Consider the following 20,047-nt stretch of genomic DNA (forward strand, 5'->3'; position numbering starts at 1 on the left):
TTTCTGAAGCTCCTCGAGTTCAAGTGCCAGATACAACTGTACTCCAGAGACCTCTGTTAATAAATATCTGTCCCTTTGCTATTCTAGTCTTCTGCCTCTGTCAAACAAAGTTGCTGATTGCACAAAACAATTCTGTGATTTGTTCTAGCATTCGAAACTTTTGATTCTGTAACTTAAAGGAGGGAACTACAAAGGATAATAGCTTGAAACTAATAAAAATATTATTGTCAAAACATACTTGAAATTTTCCTCTGCACCAAGACAAAACATTCAATAATGATGATTTCATTTAAAACTGAAATAGAAAACAGGGGAATAATAAAAATTTTGTTCCACTTGATCTCAAAGCACTCTTCAAGATTAAAAGAAACAAAAATCAAACTTTTGTTAAAAATGTTGAATTGAATCACTTCAATTTTACCCATCCTCCCCCTTACTTTTTTTCTTTTATTCATTTTGGCTAAAGTAGTCTGAAAAGGCACCCTGAATTTCCAAAAAACTTGAGTAATTTTCAAAGTGCAATTTTAGTTATGAAATAGTTATCCATTTTAGAAATGCCTAGGGCTCGGGCTTCGTAAAGAAGAGCTAAACAGGAGACACCAAATTCATGTTTATTGATGACAAAAATCTTTCTTTGGGATTCTTGGCTGCTCTGGTCAGTGTGCTTCTCTGGGCCTTCTTTGCTATTCTGCCTTTACTGGCTGCTTCTGGATAAAAGGAAAAGGGAAGAATAAGCCTTTTAGTGAATTTGAGCTCTTGTTACACTTCTTATAGCACATTCTTTTTTGTGTTGAGGACCAGACTCTGTTCTCAAGATTCCTTGCTGCTTCTGTTTCACAGCCTATCAGTTTCTTTTATTTGTCTCAGCATTAAAAACTATAAAAGTGTTTGGTGCCTTTTTTTAAAGGATAAAAAGGAAATAAACCCTGGAGTATAAAAGGAAAAACAGTGAATATACAGTTTAAATGTTATGAATTTAGGCATTTGATTAAAAACCATCAGAATCTACAAAAGGAGATGGGACTGGGAAGTGGATGCAAAAGCAATGGCTTCCATCCATGGTGCTGGTGAGGAAAGAGGCAGGTGCAGATGGGAATTCATCCCTGGAAGATGGCAGAACCAGTTCCCTGCCATTCATGTGTGAACAAGGCTTCTCTGTGCAACGCTGGTGTAGGAAGGCTGTGGTGTCTGCAAGCAGTGCTGGGTGCTCTGCAGCAGGGATTTGGGAGCAGGCACTGTCTTGGCAGGGTTAAAGCCTACCTGAAGCAGAATGGGAGCCAGGAGACTGCAACACCATCCTTGTTAGGCACAAGAGCACATCCTAATTTACTTATTTCTTAAGTATTCTTTTTGTTGTGTGTGTCAGTGTACACAAGGATATAGGCAATGTTTTAATAGGTCTCAAAAACATCTGTAGGTCAAGCTAAAAGAAAGAGATTTGCCTTGCCCTCTGGGCAACAGAAGGGTTCCTACCATAACTGACCAAAGGCCTGAGGTCCCAGTGCTTTTCCACAGTAACAACTAGTGGGTGTTAAATAGATGGACCAGCAGTGATTATCGCATGGGATTGGGCACAATCAAACCCTCATAATTGGTTAAGGAGCTTTACATGATGGATTAAACACAAAAGCTTTTTAATTTGTTGATCTGCCTCTAATAATGACCTTAGAGAGATGTGTGGAGGTCTCCAGAGCTGGTGGAATATCTTCTTAGTACCAGCCTAACATTTAAACAACTAGACAGATCTAATGCTGAAGTGTACAAGCCAGTTTGGGCATAGTAAACTAGGAGCTGAGCTGTCCCAGAATAATGTTCATACAGAGCCATTCCCATTTAACAATTATTAGCTGGGAAGGAGGGCAGGAGGAGGAATTTACTCTCCATTTTGCATCTAAAATTATTTCTCTGCCTGGTCAGGGTCAGGAGAGCACAAGATTAAACATATATAAAACACACTGATACAAGTTTGAATCTCTAAAGCCCAGTTTATGAGGACTTAATAAAAAATATGGCTTTTTCAACACATCTTGTGACAGAATTATAATAAAGCTTTCCAAAGTGACTGTCAAAACCAGAAAAGATTGATTAACTGCCAGAAAGGCAGTAGAAATCCGTAACAGAACAAACCATGCAAGAACAAAATTATGCTGGGATGCAAATTGGTATTTTAATATAATGGTTGGTCTTCTTTGTAACATTGATTTTTTTTATCTGCTGTACCACATATTTAAGAGCTTGCAAATCCTCTATGGTCATGTAAGCAATACAGCACATCGATATGTTTTTTTCCATGATCACCAAAATGTTCAATTTCCATGTTGAATCCTGAAAGCAGTGATTTGGTACAGCTGCCAAACCTAAATCCAGAAGAATAAGTAAAGCCCGTGAGGGGTAATGGGCTCAGCTGCAGTACTGGTGTAGAAAGGCTGACAGTGACAATTGTTTTGCTGTTTAATTTTCCCTATCAACAAATGGGAGCTACCTTAGCTCATTTAACCCTCAGCATAAAGCAGTGGTTACACAGTTTAATATTAATTACATATTCAAGGGACATAGAGAATATCAATCTCAGGTCTGGAAGCTTCTGGGAACTGTGTTTGACTTTCTGTTGTGTGGCAGCACAACATGCAGCAGCAGCAGCAGAACTCCTGGAACAGGGCTGGGTTGCTAGGCAGTGTGTCCATATAAATATTAAGTCCAAATGATATATCAGCAACATATGTCCCTGCATGTTTAGAATGCATTTGCTTCAGCTTGCACTTAAGTGCTTTGCTGAACTGAAGCTGTAACTGCTAAATGGTGAATTTGAATGGGAAAATGACACAGGAGAATGGTCTTCAAAGAATAAAATCAAATCATTCTTAGGAATGATAAACAAGTATATATAAAATGAGCCACAAAACCAGAACTGTTTTAATGCTGTAAGTGGAGTGCAGATAAAGGAACTTATAAGCACTAACACAGCTCTGCTAAATTCAGTGGATATGAATTTATTGTCCATGAGAATTTGCTTAGACCTGGACCTCCTTTCCCACTGGTAAAAATGATTCAAGACTCACAGGGCATCAGATTCCCCACTGCTGAAACAACAGAAGCAACAGAAATCCATCCCTTTCTAAGCTGAGTACAGAATGCAGAGTTGTTAGGATGGGCATCCAAGAGTTTAACCAGGATGGTCAGGTATAACTAAGGGAAAGTCCAGGGAGATAAGCCTAGCTGTATGTCTTGTGGATAATTAAATATTGTGGGGAAGGTAAATCCCATTTTCACTTCTATTTCCATTAAATGTTGCTCTGCCAAGGTTTGGGGATAGAATGGGGGATGCAGATCTACTGTTCAGGATATAAAAAGGAGGGAAGTAAAAGGCAGCCCCAAATGAAAGGGACAAGCAGCAGCAAAATCCTGACTCTGACATCACTGGCAAAGACCTGTAGAAATTGCCTACACCAAATCACTCTTTCAAATTTGTGAGAAGAAAGACTAAGTAATATTAAATTACAGATAGTACTTCATTCTTAATATGCATTTTAAACCAGCTCTTCTTTCCATCTTTTTGTCTCTTCCATCTTTTTTTTTCTACTTTTCATAAACACTAGAAACTCAAAGAGGGGTTGCTACTTCTGAAAATTAATCAGAATAGAAAGGAGATCTGATAGAAACAAAAAAGTCTCTTAACTCTTACCATCCCCATCCAGTCCTAAGCTTATTCATTATTCCAGTCTGAAAATTAATTGCAAAATTTAAATGAAGCAAACTAAAAAATTATTATGGAGGTTACTGAAGTCTCTTCAGGAACCAAAAAATAATCCCTAGAAAGTGAGGTTTTGGCAGTGATTGAACCTGCAAAAATGAAAAAGCTCACAGGAAGTTGTTAACTACATCCTAGTTACAGCAAATATCTCTATCTCAAGATTAGTAGGAGGTCAGAAAAAAGCCCCAAATCCTTGTTATTGTGATTAAATACATAGAAAAAAGCTGAACACCTGATGCCTGTGCTTTTATTGGAGCAGGACAAGGATGTGTAGTGAGAGCAGTGAATACCTAAGCAGATTGCAATTAGTAGCCAAGGACAGTGCAGTAACTACCCTTAGTAGTTACTCTCCTTGCTCTGCAGCATGAATTGACGTCTTTTATCACAGGAATGTTGTAGAATACCTTCAATGAAACTCTTAACCATCTAAATGGAAAAGCAACAGGCAAGAGAAATAACAATGATAATGATAATTGTGATATCTCCCAAGAATGTGGCCAAAATTCCAAGATTACTCCTTTAGACGTGTTTCCCTGCCAACCTGCTTGCCTGTTGAAGCAAGTGGTAGGAGAGATCAGGCTTACTTGTTATTGGATCTCAGGCCCTAATGAGTATGAAATAGCCAGAGTGGATGACACAGAGTTTTGGAACTGCATGGTAAAATCATGTGTCAGGAAGGAATGGAAGCCAGTGAAATGTAGAACTTGCTCCTATGCCTTGAGTAGTAGTCGTATTCTAAAATCAGAAAATAATTAGATCTTGAAGAGATATCTTTATCTATTAAAGAATTTTGTAAGTTATCTTAAATTAATTTATATTACTTTATTTTAATTTATATTAATTTTACTTCTTAGATAACAGTGCACTAGAACTTACTTTTACAAGGCAATAACTTTACATTTTGTGGAAGGACACAAAACTGGTCCATTTTTGTAGCACTTCTGCAGAATGTATATTTTCCCTGGGGATTGGCAACAGTATTTAGAAAACATACTATTTCTCCTAAGATGAGAGCAGAACTTGCTCTCAGATCCACTGTACTATGAATTGTCCAACATTAACACCACTAAGATACATTCATTATATTGTATTTTCATGCATCTTTCACTTCGACCCTAGACAGAAGAAACTCCAAGTTGGAGGTGGCAGCTGAGGAGGGGTTCATTCTCTGTCCCACACTGGAAGACATTGGCAGTACATGTTTTTGTCTCACAAATTTCACTTTACATGCATCCTCAATTCAGTCTATCTGCTTTCTGCCATTTAGAGGGCTCTCCACAACCTTTCCTGATATTTCTATTTCTATGGAAACAGTCTTTCTTACTTATTCTGTGGCAAATTTCAAGCTGTCTTTTCACATATTTTCCCTTTTTTTTTCCCTCTGTTCCTTCTGTGCTTCCCTTACTTCCTTTACCCTCAAATTTATGTGCCTTTATATTTCCTATTCTTTGTGGACTCTGAATAATCTATGCTATAGTTTTTCCTTCCACTCCTTTTTCTTTCCAGTCTCTTTCTATTCCATTTTGTCCTTACCCTTTCTATTGTTTCATTGCACTCTCTTGTCTCTCAGATGTTTTACCTTTTTCCCCCCTACATCATTCATTTGAAGATTTTTTACTTTAACACATCCCTTTCCCAACACATACATGTGTGTCTTCCTTAATTTCATCTTCCACATTTCTGTGAGGTCTCAGACATTCAGTTCCCCCTGTCTTCAGCCTCACTGCCTGTTTTAACATAGAGGGAAGACCTTTCTAAATTCAGCTGTGGGTTAAAAAATGTGAAGGATGTCCCACAGAGATCAGCAGAAGAATGTCCCACAGGGATTAATGAGCATGGTTCATAGAGGGGCAGAGGTGCTATTGGCTTCTTGGGGATATCTGTGTAAATCCAGGAGTTAGTCTAGCAGGTGGGCCTGATGCCCAGTGCTGCAAACTAAAAATTTACATTTACAAAATTCTAAGATCCTGTGTGTCATGGTGTTGACCTTCCCATTTTGTCAACAGCAATGGGTTACTGACAGATATTATAAACCTTAATATCTTCTCTGAACTCCAGACAATTTTACCCCAATCTGCCTCTTCACCTATTCTAATAAGGGACTTGCTCTAATTTATGGTAAGGCACTTCCAGAGCATTCCTGCAGTTGTTTTGAGACCCTCCTGTAAATGACAGTCATTACCATTAATGGATAATTAGGACCTGAATACTCTTGCTTCAATTTCATCCTGCATCCCAGGGCATTGCAGGCTATTTTATGAACAATCACAGTATCATAGAATCACTGAATTTGGAAATGACCTCTTAGATCTTTAAGTCCAAAGATTAAGCCAGCACTTCCAAGTCCACCACTAAACCATGTCCCTAAGTACCACATCTACACATCTTTTGAATGCTTCCTGTTATGATGATCCTGTAACTTCACTGGGAAGATTGTTCCAATGTTTGGTCACCTTTTCAGTGAAGAATTTTTTACTAATATCCAATCTAATGATATTTCATTGTGTTCTTTTAGAACATCATTTCAGTATACCTATATTATAGAAAAATTGAGACAGTATTAAATGCTTAACTTTCTTTCTACATTGTACAGTATTTTGGAGAGCTCTCTCCTATCTGTGATGTTGGCTGGGATAGACAATTTTCTTCACAGTAGCTGTTATAGGGCTGTGTTTTGGATTTGTGCTGGAAACAGTGTTGATAATTCAGGGATGTTTTAGTTACTGCTGAGCAGTGCTAAAACAGAGTCAAGGCCTTTTCTGCCTCACCCCACCAGTGAGAAGGCTGGGGGTGCACAAGAAGGTGGGAGAGAACACAGCCAGGACAGCTGACCCCAACTGACCCAAGGGATATTCCATACCACATGGCACCATGGTCAGCACATAAAGCTGAGAGAAGAAGATGGAAGAGGGGCATTTGGAGTGAGTGATGTGTTTGTCTGTCCCAGTCACTGTTATGCATGCTGGAGCCCTGCTTTCCTGGGGGTGGCTGAACACCTGCCTGTCCATGGGAAATGGTGAATGAACTCCTTATTTTGCTTTCCTTGTGTATGTGCAAGCCTTTTGCTTTACCTATTTAGCTGACTTTATCTCAGTCCACGAGTGTCCTCACCTTTGCTGTCCCCCCACCCCTCTGTGGGGGAATGAGCAACTGGTTGTAGGGCTGAGTTGACAGCTCGAGTTAAACCATGGAATTTTCACTTTCCTCCTAACCAAATCAATGAATCTAGTTGTTTTCTGTTTTGTCCCTAACTGAAATACTCTCCTGTGATTCTAATAAGTTTCACTTCCATTTCTCAAAATATTTTTCGGTTTCTCTCATGGTTTTTTAATTGAATTGATCAAAAGTAAATGTAGTATTCAACATAAGGACATGCTGTAGAACCAGTCCTATACAATGGCATTTTATATAATTTTGTCTTTGCTGTTCACCATTTCCTTTCCCATGCAGCCAAACATCTTATTTGCTACTTCTTCATGCACAGCAGATGTCTTCACTGAACAGTCTGTAATGATGCCTGGAACTATTTTCCTAAGAAATAACAGCTTATTCTGAATCCATCAGTATATATCAGTATTTTAAACTGTTCCTTCCAGTGCTGGCTATCTTGCATTTGTCTAAAATAAATCTAATCTGTTATTGTGTTGCAAATTTCTCTAGTTTGATAGGTCTTCTCAGAATTTCTCCCTGCATTTCCACTGAAAGATTTTATTCCTCTAGGCAATACTGCAGCTTGCTTTAGTCATACTCTGTTCCTATTATTTAATAATGTTTAATATTTACATGGTGAGATTGATTCATCACCTGATCAACACCTGACATAAAAAGGCCTTTTTGGAGATGGTGTGAGAAGTAAACCCATATTTTCTGCCACCCTAGAGAGAAAAAGAATGTCTGCAGCCACACAAAGAGAGTGCAGCTGCCTCAGGAAGTGTAATTACGGGGCAGTTCTCTAATTAATCTCCTCTCTTAATTGAACTGCTCCTACATTATCTTCATGAAATCCAGAGCAGCTCTGCCCTGGAGCAGCTCTGCTCACCAGGAGCATACGTCCCTCTGGGCTGAGAGTGTGTGGGAGCTGCAGTATCTGCAGCCTGGGTCTCTCTGTGCTGTGCCATTTCCCTGAGAGTATTGAAAATCCAGGGCTTCTGATTTCCTACAGTAAATTTTGACCTCCTGCAAGACTCTGTTCAACAGCAGTTGTCATCTCATTTCCTCATGTGAAGATCAAAACAAGGCCAGCAAACTGTTGTAAGGGCTTCATCCCCAAGATGATAATGATCCCATTCTCCTACACGGGGCATCAATAACAGGACAAGCACATACAGAGCTGGATTTTACCTGTCAGACCCTGTGGATAGAACAGCCATAAGGCAGCACAGGTCCTGGCTGCCAGGGCCCATCCACAGCTCCAGTAAGGGAGCAGGACCCTGGGGACAGTCCCAGGCATTTAGCATCAACCAAAGAGCAGGGATGGGCCATGGCCAAGGGTGAGCATTCAAATGGGATACAAAACTGTGTTTGGAGGTAGATTCTTGTACAGTTATAGCCTAAAAGCACTTGAAAAGTACCCACATAGGCAATAGGACTGCACATTGTTAAATGATGGAAAATAAAAAAATGTTTTATTTTATAACTGAGCAAGTTCCTGACGCTGGCATTTTTTTACAGAACAGTTATGGCAATAGGCAAGTCTTGATGTCCTATTACCTGGGACATTTAAAATTAAGCTGGTCAAAATCTCAGCACATGCGCTGTGGGAAACACTCCACAGATAGATAGGTAATGCAGTGGATAAAAGGGGTTTTCAAACTCTTATTACGATGAAATTATAGCTTGAATTTCCCAGCAAGAAAAAGTTGCACAGATTCATTACATGCAATTTAAATCTTTCAGTTTTGTTACAATGCAAGCAACAAACTAAATCCCAACAGGATATCACCATACTGTGCCCATGCCATGCTAAGGATGTATGAACAGCATGTAGTCATGTTCATAATGAATAAGAAATGGAACCAAAGCCTGTCACTTTTGCTACACTGGCCTTTCTTCCAGCCAAAATGAAATATGTCATTATTACTTTAGACTTTTTTTCCAGTTTATCCACAAGAAAGAAAAAATAAAGAACTCTTGATGAACTTTTAAAATTACAAATGGCCTTAAAATACTCATTATCACTAGAAATATAGGGCAAAACCTTGCCCTGAGACATGCAGCAAAAATCCCGTTGTCTTCAGAGTGATTTGCAAGTGTATATCCAAGGGCAATGATTAGTCTATTACTATTTGCTTAAAGAAATAAGCCAGGTAATAATGAAGAAGGGCATTCTTAATGTTTCATCCATAACACCGCAACCTCGAGCCACATATATTTTCAGATTTAACCTGGAATCTTTTACAGCATGCAATTAGCCCGACAAAATACTGTTTCAAGTATCATTCATTAAGAGATTCCTGAGGGTCTTGATATTCTGCTTTAAAAAAAAAATAAAATCATTATTTCAGAGAGTACAAAGCAACTTTTCAACTGAGAATAGATCCTGAAAAATGAGAGGGAAGGGAGGAAGGGAGGAAAAACAAAACAAATATGTGAATTGAGGTTTGTAAAGTTGAAAAGATATCTTTGTTTTTATTTGCATTTGTGAAATTCACTCTTGAAGTCACATGTGAATTATACAGAGAAATGGGAAGGTTCTTATTTCTAGGATGATCTCTTGGGTTCATTTAGAGGAAGAAGCATCTACTTGAAGACTTTGTGAACCAAGAAATTTGTGGACTAGGCAACTTACTAAGATGATGAAATATTAATGTAAAACAGACCTTAAACTCTAGGTATTGAGACTTGAGAAATGCAAATGCTTTAAAAATAGTTTCTAATCCCTGAATAAACAAGCCTAACTCTTGGAATCTGGGACTGTATTTTCAGAAATACAACATCTTAAAGCACTTCTGAGGAAGACCTGAGCACTGGTCATCTGGAAAACTGGACTTTTTGAAGTATCATAAATTTGACACACATTTTGATTCTGCTTGTTGAAAATTTACTCTTTAAGTTTACTTGCTTAAAGTTTAACCTGTTAATATACTAAAGACAGTGCAAATACATTAATGTTCAGCAACATTCCTTCTAGTATAAGTCTTTATAAAGTATTTGCAAAAGATCCATTGGATATTTATAGCATCATTCATATAATATATTAATGCCTCTATTAATATTATTATTTATAAAAATAGTCTCAATTTATTTGTTTGGAATAACTTTTTTTTTGTGTTCCATCCAGGTCTGCTGAACAAGAATGCAAGCAGGCTCTGGCATGTTTTAACAGCAGGCCCAGGGTTCCTGGCCTGAACCATAAAACTCCTCTTATTCTTCAAGGCATGAGGAGACTACTTCCACAGTACACAAAAATATCTCTGGCAACAATAGCAGCAGTCACTCCTTTGCTCATCTGCAAGGCACAATGTTCTTCTCTAAAATACCGGGTAATGGTAACGCAGCTTTTGACCTTCCTAAGGGAAACTCTCACGGCTGAATCTCAATCCTGGGTCTACATGCTCTATTTCCTTTGACACTGCCTAGATAGTTACTGGAAGCTATCACCCAATGGCTGCTTTGAGTATGAGACAGCTGCACTTCTGCTAATAGCTCTGCCCTGCTGCAGTTCCCTCACACACGCTTTTTTCCTATTCAGAATTATTATCAGCAAGAAATCTGGCCTCATTGTCTCAGGCAGATTGCATTCTCCTGTTCAGTTTTCATTGCCATCTTTCAATCTGAGGTGTTTTTTTACCTGTTATCTCATGTTCTGTTGTGTTCGAAAGATCCTAATAGCTGTTGCAGGAAAGCCACAATGGAATATTCATTTACTCATTACATTTTATGAAACATGTCTAAATTGCTACAAAATGTTTCTCCACTATGCAATCTACTTGGATTCTAGTACTGTAAGGGTTTACTTATTGCTAATTTATGCCTGATGGTTTGAAGTCTCTCAACAAAACAAAACAAAAAAAAACCAAACCAACCAAACCAAAACCCAAAAAACAAAAACAAACAAACCAAAAAAATCGAGTCTATCTTAAGTATTTCCAGGAGGGCATCAAGAAACAGAGGAACTTCAAATCATTATTATTCATCTTTTTTTTTTTCTCTTCTTTAACATTAAAAGACCCAGCTCCTGAGGGATCAGTTAAGTACTTCCTTAATTCCAGTTAAGTTACTGTCAGACCTGTCCTTAGCATATGAAGTAAAGAAGTTAGAGACAGATGTGGTGTCAGTATCAAGTGATGGTGCAGAGTAGCACAATAAAAATAAAAATGTATCCTATAGACCCCAGTGTTTTACTAATTACCTCAGAAGTCTGAGCTTGACAAGAAAATATATCACACAGGTCTTTGCTGAATGTGGAAAAAGACAGCCTTTACATGACAAGAACAGTGGAAACCTCCTGCAGCATCTTCCCGTCTTTCTGTTCTCAGACATGAATGTTAAATTGTTATAGATCACCAGATCTTACTCCATTTATTAGAGAGCTGATATCAGGATATCTGCATAGCAGATGACATTTGCAGTATGTGTAAGCCTTAACAGTCCTTTAAACCCTAAGGAAGATGCTAAATCTTCCAGACTTTGCTATATTCCACTTGAACAAGAATCAGTTATGCCTGAAAAGCCCCAATCCCAGCTTCATCACCTGTAAAAACCCACAGCTCAGACTGAGATGTATTGACAGAACACAAAAACCAAAGAATAGCATGCCCATTATTAGCTTTTCAGCAAAATTATTCTTTCAATTTTCTACTTTTTTTTTCAGTAATTCTTTGGAAAAGTCACAAGTACCTTCCCCCTTCTGACATCCGACATTCCTTTTTGGTCAACAAAACCCCCACCTCTCTTTGTGTGAGTTTTTCAAGGCAGATCTATCACATACACAGGTCACAATGAATGATGAAAATTGATGCATAGACACACTATGGAAAATCTTCAATAGGCACTAGAATTGTATGACACTTCAAACACTGTTGCCTGAATAATCCTATCCTGATTCCTGGCTGGAGGAGCTCCTCAGACATCCGGCAGGTGAGAGCATAAGTATAGTAAGGGATTCCAAATCTAAAGAGCATTCGAATCTTAAAACCATGTAACTGTCTGAAGCTATTTTATCTCCTCACAAGCTCGTGAATTTTGCAATTTCTTGATTTCCCCCAACTTAAGTGAACTAAGAGATAATGAAAAGGAAAGTTTTCCCTCAGGCTGCTGCTGGGGTTATGTTTTCACACCTCCCATTCCTGATGAAGTGCTCATGAAGCCATTGCAGTTTATAGCTTGATTTTTGCTCTGCCATAAAATGTCAGGCTTTAGGCTGTGCCTATAAATGGCAGGAGGAGCTCAGCTGTCCATTCTGCCAAGCCAGAGCAGAAACCTTGGCAGCCTGTCCAGTGTTACTGACAAACACAGAGCTTCTCATCATTTTGTTTTCCTGAGAAAAGCTGGAAAAGGTAATGGTCAGTGTACCCCAAAGACTTCAAGAACCTAAAATGACTCAAAAGGTATAAAAAGCAAATCAAGATATATAAGGCAACCACGTCATTTTAGTGCATATTTTTTCAATTTACAGGACTGGCAGCAGGGGTTAGACAGAGTTTGCATATGAGACTCTGATTTCACAGACACAGGAGAATCCACACTTTCTGAGGTTTGGCTGGTATGTACCTGGCAGGACTCTGCACAGAGTCACTGTTTTATTTGGGCAGGTGAGAACCCCTAACCGATCCTTGCTGTTTTCCTGGTTCTGGGCTCACACAGCTACAAGCTGGTTTGCAGTGCCAGCAGTCGTGAAGACAGCACTGACGGAGGTTTTTTTCCCGTGGCAGCAAAGTGCTTTGGCTCAGATTCCTGCTGTCCCAGTGGGGTGGTTATAAAGCACTTTCATGCTTTGTTTCTGGTTCAGATAGCCCCTGGCATCGATGTGAGCACCCTCCAGGGCAGGATGAGCTGCTGTGACCCCCTTCTCACATGCACACCAGTGTGTGAGAAGCAGTCAGCGTAATGAGTAACGTGGCATGAGCTCTATCTGTGGGAAAAGCCAGCTTGCCGTTCCAAAGGGAGTTTCCCAGGGTTTTCTTCATTTTAAATGCAAGCACTAATGCATAAAAGGAAATGGTGGGGAGAACAAAACTGAACATCAGTGCAGACTGCTGAATATGAGAGAGGGAGCTGTGGAGAACACCTTTATACCTGGAAGATTAAGACCCTTAGAATATGGGTAATTTCATGGTGGAAAACCTATTTTATTTTACCTTCTGTTGAAAGGAGTAAAATTGCAATGCAGTTTTCACTGCACAGTAAGGGGCTGGCAGCCTTTATACACTGTACAGCCTATGGGAAAGAAGAAGGAAAGGTGCTTTCTTTTTTCTGAGGTATCAGAAAATAATTTTGAAACAAATTAACAAAAATGAGATTTCATGATATCAATCACATATCTCCAAGAAAAAGATGTGTGCCAGCAAAAAGCTAGCTATCTAAAAGGCTAGAGGAGGTCACAAAGACATATTACTTATATAGACTTGCTGATGAAATATGTAATGAACCTTGTCCACAGACAGAATTATTAGATATTACAAAACAGTTTTGGGATGCCTTTTTTGGCAACTTGATTTTTAAGCCTTAGGCTTAACGTGAGCATTCTTTGATGACTACAGTGACTTGTTGAAAGGCTGGCTTTTTAAGGAAATGTGACTGAAATCCGTGTCCATCGGTCTCTTTGCTTGCTCTTTGCTCTGTCACCCTCTTGGCCAAGCTGGCTGGGCCTAGCAGAATCAGCAAAAGGGCAAAGTATCTCGAATTTACAAAGGTCTGAAAAGTTTCACAAAAATTGACAGCTGAGAAAAAAAAGAAGTCTCAAATTAATACCATCAGTGGGGCAAAAGCTTCAGCATAAATACAAGAGTGTTCAGCATGGGCTGAACTAACCACAGATGAAGAATATAACATTATAGACCTGAAGTCTGGTGGCATGGGAGGCTGGTAGGAGTGGGCAGAGGACTAGCTGAGGTAATTGTTAGGGGCAGGCAGAAAGATAAACAGACATAGGACATAAGTAAATAGAAACCCATTCATTATTAATTCTGCTGTTACTGTAATTGCTTTCTTTTTAACACAAATTAGAATTTCAAATAGTCACAAACATCCAGGAGCTACAGAATAAAGACAGACACCAGGTTTCATAACATTTGCTGCACTAGATTTGCTAACATTGCAGCACTAGAGCTCATTTTTACCTTTCCTCAGGGTCAACCAAATGCTGAGTGGTAATACTGACCTCATTAAAAGCAATTTTCGTAAGAGTCTCTATGCTTGGTGTAAGGACCTCATTAAAGAAAACACATCTTACTAATATGAGGATTCAATGGAGGTTAGATTTGTCAGCAGAAACAGGCCAACTTTTGTAATTATGTGACAAAAACACAACTTATCTTTTGGAGATGAGGGAATGGACAATCTAAAATGCCAGTGATTTGTAAGAGACAAATCCGATAAACCCCGAATTGAGTTCCTAGAATCCAAATATTTAGGGAGAATGTTTTAGAATAAAAAATATCTATTGTTTTCTTTTCTAGCATGGACATCACTTCTGGAGGACCTGTGATGCCTAAAGATTTTTACTTCATATATTTCTATCTTTGTAGAATTTTTTTTATATAGTTTTATAGTTTCTAGCATCTTCTTACCCCTTTTCTACCTTCTTAGCCTTTTTCACATTGTAGAACAATAGCTAACCCTTTCTAACACGTTATGTCACACTCTTGAAATTCTGTTTAGTGTTATTTTCAAGAAAAGAATTTCTAACAAGGACATCTTGTTTTGCACCAGTATTTGAGAGACAAAACAAGATACAAAGCAAAGAACTCCCTGGAGACACTCCAAGGGGCAGGCCCAAGGGTGGGTCACCAGGGCAACTGTTCTCCTATTGGATGTACCTGCTAGATAGACTAATTCCTTAACCTTATAAAAACTGTAGAAATCCTATACCATGAACACATGTAGTTATTTTTGTGCACCTGAAAGCTTTCATTAAAGAATAGATCTTTATATTACCAATTTAATATTGTTTGGAAAGTTTTTCTTTTGATTCCTGGCAACAGTTGCTGCTTTGATTGAAAATTAATATGTTGACAAAAAAAATCCCACAAAAGGATGTGTTTTTCACCATCCTCCAATCTCACATATCTATAAAATATTTCGCCAGCCTGGGAAGAGACTCAGCTGCCTATAATTCAGGGACAATCTCACACAAAATCCTTGATTTTCAGAGTCTGGGTAGAAGGGATTTTTGCCCCAGTAATTTGTGACCTTTTCCCCCCCACAGCTCAGGGGAGCAGTAAAAATGGCGATGTAAGGTCCCGAGAGGAACTGCACTCGGCGGAGCGGCAATGAGAACCGGCTCAGACAACCTATCCTGGGTCTGTTTGTCACTGGGGTCCATTGTTTTGGGCTGGGGTGGGAGACACTGCCTGTGGGAGTCCCTCACCATCTTGTCTTTGTTCCCGCCAGCCGTGTGGCGTGGGCTGTGTGAGCAGCCGCCATCTTACCTCTGTCTGGGGAAGCCAGCTGACGCGGCCTGTGGGGAGCGGTGCCATTTTGTTTTTGTTCTGGTGGCGAACGCCTTTGGATGGGTAAAACATTTTTTCTTTTTGAACACTTCTGTTATAAATATTGTGGTTGTTACTGTGCATTTCTTATTCTGTTGCTTTGTGCTTTCAGTAAGTTACTATCTCAAGCCATAGTCTCTGCTTTTGTCCCTTGTTTACCAGAAGGGGTAGGGGTAGCAGAGTGGCTTATTTAGAATTTAAATTCCTTCTGGTGTTAAACCACTACACATGCACATACACACAAACTTCTGTGTCCCTTTTTGGTACTGCTGTCTATGTATTCTTTGTCTTCACACTTCTTTTTTTTTTTTGGTGTACCATAATCCTAACCTGTCTACTCTCATCCTGCTTTTGTCTGCTTGGTACTGAGGATCATGACTATGCCTAAAGGCAGGGATGTCCTCTGTATTGAAGCAGAAGTGTAGCTGATCAAGTTATTTCCCATCCTTTTTTTCCACTGTTTATTATTGAATTGACTGTCTTCCAGGCATTATTTCTCCCTCAGGTCCCTGAGCTGTGCCAATAGCCCACACTGCCTTCAGTCACAATTCAGGCTAAACTAGCTGATATTTTTACTGAAGCAGGCTATAAACACTCATACAATCCCATAATGCAGGTTGCCTACAAAGACAGGCAGAGGCCTGTGATGGATGGCTGGTAGGCAGAAAAATCTTAATCCACTACAAACTATATCCAATGGGATTGTACATCTGTATCATTATATATATGTGTTTTAGATAGTCATAGAGACTAAGGCCAGAACTACAAAGTATTTTAAAGGGAAGCAAAGCTCCAACCTATCTCTTAAATCACAACCTGTATGTCTTCCTTAAAGACACACAGGGAATCTGTGATGGAACAAGAAACTGAATTAAGATTCCCAGGTAGCAAATCTAAACTGCATTTTTTTTTAAAGTTGGAAGTCAAGTTAGAAAAACTATTTGCAACTAAGCACTGCACAGCAGTGGAAAAGGAAAGTTTTAGTTTATTTAAAGTATAGCAACTTCAGTCAATTGCAGGTGTTACAGATTAACACTTTAATGGGAGCCACATGCATTGCATCCTTGATGTCTGACTCCAAGCTCAGGTTAAGAGATAAAATTGTTTTGACATCTAAGGAGGACATGATGTTCTTTCTGAATATAAATCAAGCTGTCTGTGACATGTAAATGAAACTCTTCTCCGTATTTCTATTTTTTTTTTAAAGAAATGTGATCAAAAAGGAAAAGTAGAGAATTTTTCATGCTTATATGCTATCCTGGGAGTCCAGTTCTAATTACAGAGTCTCTTTGGACAATGGCAATATTTTAATCTTGTTTTGCTGAAACATTTAAACCTGTACTTAGGTAAGGTTGTTTTCAGAACCACATGTAAGTAATACTTAGATCACAATGCTTTTCCCTGGTGCTGACTATAATTTCCACTCATTGATTCTGCCAGCCTTGTCTGGTCTAGTTTTTGGAAGATGTTTACATATATATATATTCATATACCTTACCATTAGTGTATGCTGTTTTTCCCCTTGTCTAATTAAATGTGTGCCACATACCTCCTGTATGTCTAATGAAATATTCCTTAACTTGTTTCACACTGCTTCTATGAATTTCAATTTTTCTATTTTTCTTTTCAGTCTGTTCTTTCATCTAAGGAAAAATCATTCTGTACTCTGAAGTTTTGTGTTGGAGACAGCCATCCTAAACTCTATTAGGAAGCAGAAGATGAAGTGTCATTCAAATGGACCCAGACTCCACTTCCTTTCAACAAACAGGACATTCCCTTAATGGCACTGCTGCTTCACAGAATCACAGAATCAAAGAATCATGGAATTGTTTAGGTTGGAAAACACCTCTAAGATCACTGAGTCCAATCATTACCTGATCACTGCCAAGGCTACCACTAAAATCTATCTCTTAGTGACCCATCTATGGGTTTTGAGCACTTACAGGGATGGTCTCAGACTCTGCAGACATCTGCAGAACTGTGTAACATTCTGTCTCTGTGCTCTCTCTTCCTTTCACATCAGAATGGTTTATTTTCCATCTTTAGCTTCCGTGGTAACATGCTTCCTCTTCTCAGTGTCGAGCTCTGTCTCATGCTCTTGCACAGGCTGTCCCCTCATTAATCACTATTTGGTCCTATCCATGCTTTTCTTCCCTCTATTGCAACAATCTGTAACTGCACAGAAGTCACAGACTCAGATGCTCACATCTACTTGCACTGCATTCTCTCTTTGTCTTCCACAAATCCTTACATATTCATCATTTATGTATTTTCCCTTATCTACACAAAACAAATATTTGTTTACACAGAAGCCACATGGAGGAATTTTGCCAAAAATTTCGTTTACATTCACTAATTCAGTTTCACGTGGAACTGTGCAAGAAGTAGCAACATGGGAAGCTTTGTTTTGAAAAGGTTTTATAACTTTTCCACTCATAGTTTAATGGTACCATCTTGGACATGTGGCCTTGATTCAGAATACCATGCATAAAGAGAGGCACCTGGTTTTGTGCTGCTTCATGGAGGAGAGGATGGAACATGGACACATTCCAGAACCTGGTGAGACAGAGATGCTTGATTCGATAGGTACCTTCCAGATGATCCAGAAAAAGAAGTATCCATGTCCTGTTCTTCTGAGTGTTGATGCTATGGTTTTTCTATGAGTAGCTGGCACCTAATTCCAAGAGGATTGTGTTTTTTATGGTTCTTTTCTTTTTCCTTTCTGTCCCACATAGAAGGGAGCTACATTAACTCCAGCAGGATATACCAGATGTTCTGAAACAGAAACACAGAGGGATATACAACATTCAACATTTAACAAAGTTCTGTTTTGCCTTCTAATTTCTGTTTAAAAAAGCAACAAGCCCTTAAAACAAGACTGCCATGCTCATTATTCTCTGCTTTCCCTCAGGCACATGCTATGTGTGGGAAAAATTACATCTCATAGTCTGATGCTGACTACTTCCTTTCTCTCCTTTAGCTTGCTTCCATCCTTTTTCAGGGTTTTATCAGACCGAGGTGATAAATCAGGTAGAATTTACCTGCCATCAGCTTTACTCTGGAAATCTAAACTGGGCAACAAGGAGAGAGATAGAAAGAGTTTGTAGAGAAAGCACCAGTGAACATGGAGATTTCAATAATAGATTCTATGTGGGAAAAATGTCTTTCAGAATTGATATAATGTTCCATTGTGCACCCCTCAGTCCCTGCCAGCACATGGAAGCCATGTCACCATGGCACAAAATAATTTCCATTCAAAGCATCTAAAAATCCTGGCAAAAGAAGAGATTATGGTTTACTCTGTCTTCTCTTTGTTCCTCTGACAGTCTGCTAAGTGCATAGCTTATGATGCTACGCTATGATCATGGCATTCAGGGCAGTCTGACCCATTCACCCTAAATCAGTAAATGATACCTTCTCCAGATAACAAGTGACAGGATGAGAAAACAGCCTCATGTTGCACTAGGGGAGGTTTAATTAGAAACTAGGAAAAATTCCCTCACTGAAACAGAATTCTCAGAGATGTGATGGAATCACCATTCCTTGGAAATGTTCAAAAAGTGCCTAGTTGTGGCAGCTGGGGACACGATTTAGTGATGCAGATAGCAATGTTAGATAAATGGTTGGACTTGATGATCTTGGAGGTCTTTTCCAACCTTAACACTTCTATGATTCTGTGACACAGAGGAGAAATAAAAGAGGTCAAGGCCTCAGTGTATCCATGAAATGGAGAGCTCTGCTGATGTTAGCAACAACTTCATAACATGCAAGATCATGCTAAGGTAAGGGATATTTTTCACCAGGCATAGATGGAGATGCATCTGGGATCAGAAAATGTTTAATTACTGTTGGTAGTTTTACACCCCTGCTTTGGAATTCCAAAACAGGAGAAGGTGTGCGCCAGGTTTGTATCCTATGTTCTCTTCTTCAGATGAAGAGGGCATGGACTAAGATACCTGTGATTTATTTAACATTCTGCTGCTGTTAATCATATCCTCTTACCTTCTGTATCTGCAAATAGGCAAGTCTGGGAGGTGAACACCCTTATATAAATGACCAAGGATAACTGTGAATCTGTGCTGCATTTGCAGCAGACAGACTGCAAGGAAACAGCTAGGAAAAGTCAGCAGATACCACCTATCCTAAATCTTCTTTGAATATCTTGCAGCTCAGTTTTAGGACCAAAATAAAGTGAGGTTTCCTTTTATTTGACTTTCTGCCATTTAGATTTTATAAGCATAATTTTCTTTCTTCTCTTGTTCGAAAGCTATCTAAGATGACAAGGAACTAGAGTGGGAGACTTATAAAATCTTGAAACTGGGGAGTGCAATATTCAGCCTTAACGTCACTCTGTTGACTGGGGACAAGGTAGCTGTTATGTAACAAAAACAAACCAAACCAGAACCAAAACCAAAACCAACAAAAACTCCCAATAAAAAATAAAAAAACCCCAAAAACCAACAAACAAAAACCAACAAAAAAACAACAAAAAAACCCAGATTATAAGAGAATTGTGTCTGATAGGAGAATAAGAATCAAGGATCCTCAGGATAGCCATCATCTCTGAAAAATTTTGTTCTTGTTCCTGCAATCCAATGCAAGGGTTTTGTCCCAATTAGTCCATCATAGGTCAGTATATCTGGAA

At 38.9% G+C, this 20,047-nt stretch overlaps 1 protein-coding gene across 3 annotated transcripts in view; it reads left to right on the forward strand.

The window, feature by feature from the left end:
- The first annotated feature begins 6,497 nt into the window (after positions 1–6,497).
- The window catches only part of LOC111937390 (uncharacterized), a 104,111-nt gene continuing 90,561 nt past the window's right edge, over positions 6,498–20,047 (forward strand). Inside the window, exons 1-7 of one of the 3 annotated variants that reach the window (XR_015286369.1) lie at positions 6,498–6,672; positions 10,032–10,233; positions 11,686–11,830; positions 12,369–12,455; positions 15,120–15,213; positions 15,305–15,426; positions 17,033–19,614. Coding sequence is in view for 1 of the 3 variants with exons in the window: in XM_086887301.1 (XP_086743427.1) it covers positions 19,167–19,184 (18 nt within the window). In the remaining 2 variants the exon portion in view is untranslated. Of the gene's footprint in view, positions 6,673–10,031; positions 10,234–11,685; positions 11,831–12,368; positions 12,456–15,119; positions 15,214–15,304; positions 15,427–17,032; positions 19,615–20,047 lie in introns of those variants that run through there. The other 2 variants (XR_015286370.1, XM_086887301.1) reach the window with 2 other exon arrangements.

Source organism: Cyanistes caeruleus, chromosome 4, assembly GCF_971803275.1.
Source record: "Cyanistes caeruleus chromosome 4, bCyaCae1.hap1.1, whole genome shotgun sequence".
Classification (NCBI taxonomy): Eukaryota; Metazoa; Chordata; class Aves; order Passeriformes; family Paridae; genus Cyanistes; species Cyanistes caeruleus.